The 9,470-nt window shown below is 38.9% G+C and overlaps 1 protein-coding gene across 1 annotated transcript; it reads left to right on the top strand.

The window, feature by feature from the left end:
- Nucleotides 1–595: 595 nt before the first annotated feature.
- Nucleotides 596–8,065, top strand: AREG (amphiregulin; the record flags this gene model as incomplete). Its single annotated transcript, XM_082653412.1, has 5 exons — nucleotides 596–656; nucleotides 1,847–2,095; nucleotides 4,925–5,126; nucleotides 5,843–5,998; nucleotides 7,972–8,065. The coding sequence occupies 5 exons, from the start codon at nucleotides 596–598 to the stop codon at nucleotides 8,063–8,065; spliced, it is 762 nt and encodes a 253-aa protein (XP_082509538.1).
- Nucleotides 8,066–9,470: the final 1,405 nt, after the last annotated feature.

Genomic DNA, 9,470 nt, shown 5'->3' with positions numbered 1-9,470 from the left:
GTACTTTTACATCTTAATATGGAACTTCTCTACTTAATCCCTGTCTGCTGTAATACTAGATCAACCGAAGTATATTCGGAGGGTTTTCAGAAAAACTTCGGGATTTTTGAATGTCAGATATCTAGCTCCCAAACTCCACTCCTTCCCTTGAACATAGATCTGGTATTTTTTTTCAGCTTGCAGCGAGGGGTTTAACTTTTCATTTCCTCCCAGCGGCTCTCTACGGTCCCAGAAGGTGGGGCGCCTGGCATCCGTGTGTGGTTTGGGGGTAGTAACCTCTCCCGGGGCTGCCGCCCGCCTCCACCCACCGCGGCGGCCGTGACGTCACAGGCGATGCCCGGGTCTCCGCCCGGCCTATAAAGCTACAGGTGCGCGCCGCGCCTCCGGAACGTTCGCACACCTTGCGCGCGAGCCAGAGCCCAGGGATCCCGAGGCGAGCTTCAGGAGCTGCCTCCAGCGCCCGAGCCCGGCCGGGCCTGCGAGCACGCCCTGCAAGACTCCCCTTGCCCCCCTTCTCCCCACCACCTCCTCCTCCCTCCAGCAGCTCCCGGCCGAGTTGCCCCAGAGACCGCGACGCCGCCGCTCCGAGGGACCAATGAGAGCCCCGCTGCTGCCGCCGGCGCCTGTGGTGCTGTCGCTCTTGATCTTCGGCTCAGGTGAGGACATCCCGGCTCTGAGCTGCTGCCCAGCGCTTCTCCCACCGTGGGCACCTCTTGAATTTTGCTGCTGCTTCTCCAAAAAAACCGCCCCTCGGCGCCCCCGGCTCTGTCCCGTGGGAGGTGATCGAGGTCCCTCCCTCCCTATGGTCCCTCCCTTCCTCCTTCCCTGGCTGAAGAGAAAAGTGGGTGGGTGTCTTAGATGTTCCAGGCTAGCAAGAGGGAGCCTGAGAATCCTTGTACTCTTACTTTAGTCCAGCTGAAGGAGAACTTACAGATCCTGTGATCCAAATAAAGATAAGATAAAGAAACCGAGGTACAGAGAGGTGAAGTGATTTCCGCAGATCTTGGAGAAGAGGGGTTAAGTCTCGGGCCGAGGAGTGCTACCTCCTGCCTAAATTCTCCATGTCCTCTGTCAAGTGATTTTGTTTTTACTTTTCTAGACGGCCTCGCATCGTCCCAGGGAGAAGTTAGAGATGTGGGAACATATGTATATGTATAACTGATTCACTTTGTTATAAAGCAGAAACTAACACACCATTGTAAAGCAATTATACTCCAATAAAGATGTTAAAAAAAAATTACCACTCTGACGCTGTTTTATTGAAATCTAAAAGATAAAGCAGGGGCTTAACTCTGGGCCCCAAATCTTACCTAGTCCCTAGTTTCTACTCTATGTAAGAACAATAATAAGAAACAATGGCAATAAGAATAATTGTTATCAACTACTGTTTACATTTGATATACATACTCTTGTTAAAAATGTGAGCACGTGTTAGGAAAATCTGGTATTTATCTCTAGAACCTGTTTATTAAAATGGGACAGGTAACATTCTAGAAACTACAAATGCATTTGGTATGTGAAGTTACGACAATATTTAGATATTACTTCTTAAATAACTATATTACATTAATTTGCCTACTTGGTAGTGTTTTTTTGGGGTGTGTGTGGAAATTAATGTAGGCTATCTGTGGAAAAGAAAACAATGAAAGGAGCTCTGTAACTGACACAACAAACAGCCATTTGTTGGCAAAATGTGAAGTTGCTTTCATAAGTGACTCAATCACAAACAGTAGCACATGTGCAATAACTGCTTTGACAATAAACCTGTCTCCTGAATGCAACTGATTGGTGAGAAGAGGCATTCTGCTTTACTTTCTCTTTTCTTCCCTTTTTCTTGCTCCCATAGCCCATTATACTGCTGGATTAGACGTCAATGACACCTACTCTGGGAAAGGGGAACCACTTTCTGGGGACCACACTGCTGATGGATTTGAGGTGACCTCAAGAAGTCAGATGTCCTCGGGAAGTAAGATTTCTCCTGAGAGTAAAATGCCTTCTAGTAGCGAACTGTCCTCGGGGATGGACTCTGACTATGCAGAAGAGTACGATAACGAACCACAAATATCTGGCTACATTGTAGATGATTTAGTCAAAGGTGAGTAGAGGATAAGGTGACAGTGTAGCCTATAAGATGTGTGGTTTGGATGAGCAAAGCTGCTTCCAAAGAAAAGCTGCTCCCCAGATCTCCCAGGGGCTTTCTTGCATGTATGACTGTTGTATACCCCCCTAGGTAAGCTAGCAACTGAGATGGAAAGAGCTATTTGTTTGCACATCCTATGTGTCTGGAACTCTAACAAACGTTTTATGTCTAGTAAGTCTAATCTTCACAACTCTGTGAAGTAGGAATTGTTATCATTTTACAGATGTGATAACTAAAGCTCAAGAAGGTTAAACATTCTGCCCCAAATTCCACAGCCAGAATGAGAAACTCCAATCTGTTTGGTCCCAGATACTCTGCCACACGACCCCCCCACCCCCAATCTGAGAAACAGATTAAACATCAACCAGTCCTATATACTTAGCATCTCAGCTTTTATAGCCACTCCCCACCACCACTTTTCTCTAAATAACTGCATTTTGACACAAATAAGGGAACAGAAAGAAGTAATGGGAGAGGAAAGATTGAATCTTAGCCTTTGTGAATTAGATGTTGAGAAATTGGTAATAATAATAGTAATACCACCTTATGGAAATATTAAAGGACAAATACGCATGGATTTTATATTGCTAAAATCACTATTTAACCCCAAATCTCATTTGTCAGTTAAATAATAGTGACCTATAATTTTCCTCTCTTTTGCTGTTATCTGAACTTTTAAAAAGAGCATTTGCTTAAAATGAGGGTACCAAAGTAAGAGGTCAGTATTGTTCATTACCCTCATATTACTTTGGAGTTTGAGGGCAGATCATCAGTAAATCAGCTCTAAATATCCTAGGAGCGTCCACTACGGAGGCAGGACTTAAGGACCCTTCTTTCCTGACTGTAGTTTCCCTGAATCCTCCCCATCTGTCTAGCTCCCAGAACTGGTGAAGGGATAGCAGGTGACACCACGAGGACAGTGACTGAGTTAAGTGGCAGGTGGGAAAAGCTTTATCGAACACTCCACTTTCCTCCTTTGCTTCAGAATTTGTGCTTTTATTTTATTTATTTATTTTTTGCGGTACGCGGGCCTCTCACTGTTGTGGCCTCTCCCGTTGCGGAGCACAGGCTCCGGACGCGCAGGCTCAGCGGCCATGGCTCACGGGCCCAGCCGCTCCGCGGCATGTGGGATCTTCCCGGACCGGGGCACGAACCCGCGTCCCCTGCATCGGCAGGCGGACTCTCAACCACTGCGCCACCAGGGAAGCCCCAGAATTTGTGCTTTTATAATATGTAAGGTGAAGGGGGTCCATCTATAGTTCTTATTTTTGCGGGGGATGAGATTAGACCATTAATACTCTAGAAACTTTTGTCTTAAAAATGCTTCAGGTTAACATTTCATAAGGCCAAATGAATTGTTGGTGATGAAAATGACTAGTGGATAAAATTGCAATGCGTTGTAAAATAGAAAATTGATCCATGGGGTTGTCTATTGAAGCACTTCAGCATAGTGACCATTTGTCTCTGTCTAAAATTTGTAATGTATCTGATAAAGTACATCATATTGATTTGAAATGTTTCTGTTAGAGGAATTATCCTAATCTGTGATAATTTTCTTATCATCAGAGGAAAGTTTCAATATAAAAATTGCATAGCACCTATTAAACATTGCTCCTAATTTGACTATTGTTAATGTTGATACAGTAACTGCTAAAATATTCATAATATTTATTGGTCATTACCTTAATCATAGGGTTCTATCTTTGATACCCTTCCCTATGTTTCCAGAGTTTTCTATTTAATGGGTACTGCAGGACCATTATGACTAATTTTATTATGACATTATGATATTTTCCTCTTACCACTGGACTCTGCTAAATACTAGCTCAGATAAACCTATTCAGGAATTAGTATAAGAAAACGCACAGATCTAACATGGAAACTCCTTCTTCTTATATTTAGCATATGGGTATACTATACCCCGCATAACTGTAACACTGAACAAAGGTTTCTGTGGATCTGAAGAGTTAGGATGAATCTATGAAGCAGCAAGTACATATATTTCTGGACTCCCCTTTTTCAAATAGATTGATCACAGAACTGAGCCCCCAGAAGGTATCAATTAATTATAATCTGTTGTAATCTGGGAGTTGGAGAAAATTGATCAACTCTAATGTATAATTCTGTTTTCTTCATTTCAAGTATTACACACTAATTCCCAATTATGATAGTGAGCACAAGACCAATATGAGTAAAGAAAATCATCAGATATACTCGAATCCCACTTTAATTAATGGAACCAAACTTTTTCCAAGAAAAAACATAATATGGTAGGGAAATACTAGGCTTTAACGTCCCAGGACTGCCATTTTCTAGCTAAGTGTCCTAGTGCAATTTACTTGTCTTTACTCAGCTTCATTTTTCTCATCTGTATCATCTGGATAGTAATAATCCATTCAACTGTGATTTGGGTTTAATTAAATTAATGCTCATTACCAAGAACTTGGTATGTATTAGAAGTGAAAAAATGTTTAAAATATTTCATGGATTTTCTTAGACAAGTAACTCCTACTACTCCTATTATCAATAATAACAATATTACTGACACAGATAAATTCAAAATATGTTTCTAAGCTAATAAAATAACAAAGGGGTTCAGACCTTTAAGCGCCACACAATACAGATATTCTCTTTGTTCAATTATTGTGTATGAGTTGTGTTAAATAATGAGAGAAATATGGCTGCTATCCCTGTGAGCTTCACTGCTAGGACTTCTTTCTCTCATGTCTCCAAAATGGTATTCCAGGTGAAGAGAGACTGTTATCAATAAATCTTTTTTTTTAGTTGAACAGGTAGTTAAGCCCAAGAAAGACAAAACTGAAAGTGAAAAGACTTCAGATAAACCCAAAAGAAAGAAAAAGGGAGGCAAAAATGGAAAAAATAGAAGAAATAGAAAGAAGAAAAATCCATGTGATGCAGAATTCCAAAATTTCTGCATTCATGGAGAATGCAAATTTATAGAGCACCTGGAAACAGTATCATGCCAGTAAGTTTTCCTAAATTATGTAGAATTCTGTATTTCTAACACTGTGTCTGAAACCCCTAACTGCAGAAAACCATTTATTTTTTTCAATGTATAAACCAGGGGTTTGCAAACTTTTTCTTAAAGAACCAGGTAGGAAATATTTTGGGCTTCGTGGGTCAAGATGAAGTATGTACTCGTATAACCAATTAAAATATAGCCATTTGAAAATAGAAAAAACATTCCTGGCTTGCATGCTGTAAAAGACCTGGCAAATGGCCAGATTTAACCCATGGGTGATAGTTTGCTAAACCCTGGTGAAAACCATCATTTTACAATATATATTTACAAAACCTCTTGATAAAAAGGGAACTAAAGGTAGTTTTCACATAATCTTGTTCTAGCTTCCTTCCCCCCGAAAGCCGCTAGCACATTAAATGATAGTGGAATGTATTAGCTCCATAACAAGTCACTGACCTCATCAGTTGGTCATACATGGAGCACAAAGAACGAAAAGGTGTGTCTTGGAATATCACACCCAAACGAATCTCAACTTTTCTTATACTAATAGATCTTTGGCTCAAATGCATTCAGTGTCTCATCATTTTGAAATACAAATAAATGTATGGCATGACTTTTTTTGATGTTAGAATTAATGGTCGTTTATGATCTGGAAAGCAAACATAAAATTTATTGGAATTTTTTCAGTGATTATAATTTTAAAATATGGGTGTTTGCAGATGTCATCAGGATTACTTTGGTGAACGATGTGGGGAAAAGTCCATGAAGATTCACAGCATGGCTAACAGCGATTTATCAAAAATTGCTTTAGCAGCTATAGCTGCTTTTGTCTCCGCCATGAGCTTCACAGCTATTGCTGTTATTATTACACTCCTGTAAGTAAGGCATATCTTAAAAATCCCTGATAAAATAATGCCAGGTTAATCTTTTTCAGTATTTCTAACACAATGTGGTATCATATTTGAGATGAGTTATTCTATTGGTGGCATATGATCTTTGGTTATATCTTTACACTTCATTGACAACTCATAGAATATGGTTAAATGGATATTACTTGGGCCACCATTGAAACTTAATACATGAAGCCCTTTTCTTGAACTTAAATTGATAGTTTTGTTTCATGTTATATGGCTACTCATTGTTACTTCCAAATCTCAGAGTGTTGGTATCGTCTATGACTATATTAAGCTAAAACAATCCTCCCCAAAGCTAATTAAGGCCTGGTTCATAGTAGGTTGTCAGAGATATTGCTTTGGTACTAAAAAATCACAAAGAGCTTCAAACCAGGAGCCAAGAAAATATGTCTTCTGCTCCTATTAGAATGCAAAATTCTGAGTTAGGACTTTTATAGCATGGTGTACTGACATACTTAGAGCTTATGCCTATTATTGTCAAGTGCAATATGGGAACTCAATTATTAACATAAATTTCCTCCATATGGCATGGCATAGGAAGCAGGGACAATTCTATTACTGTCTCATTCCTGCAGTATCTTCCCTGTACTTGTAATAACAGACCACATACTTCATTGCATGACCAATGAATGTTAGAACTAGACTGTCCCAGGTAGTAGACACTGGTGGCTATGTAAAAATGACATTGTCTGTCAAACAAAAGTCAGTGAATTAAGGAAGTTGGGGGAGGGTGTGAATGGCTCTATAATGACTCATGCGCTACTAGAGCTTAGGGGAAAGCAAGACTCATTATTCTAATTTTAGGTCTCGGTAAATTACTTTAACAGCTGGACTGTGTACATGATCTATTACTCCTGCCATTCAGGAAACAAGGGGTTATCTTCTGCCATTGTTTGCTATTATTTTAAACTCAGATCAGATAATGATAAAGTGACACATAGAATACTGTTTTCTGATGCACATAAAGTTTTATGTGCGGTTTAAATTTGTTTTGCACACCCTAGAACTTATTTCAGTCTGTTAGTACCTCAAGTCAAACATGCAAATGTATTTAGCAAAGATCCCTCAGACAAACCATTACTATTTGACATCGAAGGAAAGAAGAAGAAATTGCCAGTTAGGGCAGATGTTTTGAAAGAATTATTTAAGCTTGTAATTATTCAAGTTGGGATATTTAATAATCATTTGGAAAAGTATGGAAAAACTTTGTCATGTTGTCCTTTTCTCTGGTATTCTCCCTGAATTTGAAACACATAGCAAATATTGCCTAAGACATAGTTGCTGCTTTTTCATAATTGAACTTGATTTTTTCCCCAAACATCACAACAAAAGTTCTTAAGATTTTAATAGTAACATTTAGTAGATAAAGACCTACTAAAAATAGAATTGCTTGTACAACACTAAGACATTTCAGACCATTGAGTTTTTTGGTAATAAGTAGTCATAAGTAAAACTAGAGGTATTTATTATATTTAGAAATAAATAAAACTCAATTTGTTTTGTAAGCCTGTTTTTTTTAAAAAAAAAAAACTAAGCATTCAGATTAATTTGTATAAGCATACAGTCCTTCTCTGGTAAAACTATACTATCTTCATCTCCCAATTGTGCATGGCAATTGTGCTAAGTTGGCGGCGGGGTGGTGGTGGTGGGACATGGATGTGTTTCATGCCTTCTGAAAGTTTGCATCTCAAGGCACACTTATTTAAATCTCAGTACTTTGGAAATATGTTTATGTAAAGTCAACATAAAGATCCCCTTGAAAAGAACATTCATGATACTTTTAGCTGGGTTTAGGTTTTGTTTTGGTGGAGTGGTCCATAAGTGTGAAACGGTCTATAACAACTTATGAAAGGAATTCCCTATACTCATGAAACCCCAGTCGATATATAGATGAATAGAACTTTGATAACAGTAGAATATCTTGTTCTCTGAAGGCTTCGAAAACGATACTTCAGGGAATATGAAGGTGTGGCTGAAGAACGAAAGAAACTTCAACAAGAAAATGGAAATGCACATGCCATAGCATAACTAAAGAGAATATTACAGGTTTGAGTTTTAAAAGATATCTTTATATAATATCCTACAATTAAAAAAATATAACATCTATTATATGAAGAAAAATGAGCAAAACATGTTTTTTTAATTATACACTGTGAACATTGGCTACATTAAAGTGTTATTCTTTGATCATGAGCTGGAGTTCAGTACTGAGGATGGACTATGTCCTTTTGGACTATGTCCTTACTATTATAAGGGATATAAAGATGAGGGAGACACAAATTCTGTTCTCAAACAACTTAGTGTTTAGTAGATAGAAAAAAAGTGTAAGGAATGAGAATACTAGGGGAAATAAAATATGTCATAAGAAAGGCACCAATGGAACATGAGGAGTTTCCAGTGAAGGAGAAATAGAATCCAGTGGGATACATTTAGGGGGCAGGAAAGGATGTGCATACGGATGGCACTGGAGGTGAGCCTCAAAGAACTGGTGAGATGGGGACAAGCGATTATAAAGGGAAAGGAAGATAAATAGTGTGATATGGGCTAGATTATTTTAGAACTGTTTGAGAAATGGCCTAGTTCAAATGGCGTTGAGGAAGATAAGGTTGAACTGATAGGCTGCGCTCACATGGTGAAGAGCCAGCATCCAGGAGCTTGCCCTACAAATGGGACGAAGTGGAAACAACAGGTAGAATACCCTTATACAGAAAGAAGTAGGAGGGCAGAAGGGGTTCAGATTTGAGAGGCAGCTTGGTCAGAGTATATATTGTAGTTCTTATTAAATTTTTTTTTGTAAAGAGGGAGAGCTGAGCATGTTGTAGGGAGAAGGTATAGAGAGGAATATTTCATTGATAACTAAAGTGAACAGCTAATGACGCAAACTTCCAGAGGAAGAGGGAGGTAAGATCAAGGACGCACTTAAAGTTGGTTAGAAGAAGGAACTCCATTCCCTCAGACACTTGGGAAAGATGTCACATCCTTAAGTTATTATTTTCTGCCTTCAGTGGACTTAAGAACTACTTAGATGGTTGTTAAATATGCATATTCCTAAATCTACTAAGTCAGTAGTACCATTTTTAATCAACACTCCAGATGCTTGGAGAACCAGTATATTTAGCATTGGTTGAGTACAGGCACTGTGTTCTGAGCCTGTTACAGAATTAGCTCAATAAGTCATAAAATAGGTAATTATCCATGACAATTCTATACTCAATACTTATTCATCAAAATTTATTAATGAATTGGCTTAATGATCTGAAGCTAAAACCACCAGCATGAATAAGGGTTGATTTCTGGTGATTTAGTGCAATTGAAATTTCTCAGAGGAGGTCCAGAATGACTTTAGGAAAAGGACTTATGATGAGCTGGCACACAGTGGCTGCCTATAACTGGTATCTACTATTATTATGCCCTTGGTACTAAATATTCTAAG

Source organism: Grampus griseus (genome assembly GCF_964374135.1).
Source record: "Grampus griseus genome assembly, chromosome: 4".
Lineage (NCBI taxonomy): Eukaryota > Metazoa > Chordata > Mammalia > Artiodactyla > Delphinidae > Grampus > Grampus griseus.
Note: the sequence above shows the minus strand (reverse complement) of the source record. Positions and strands in the feature narration are given on the sequence as shown.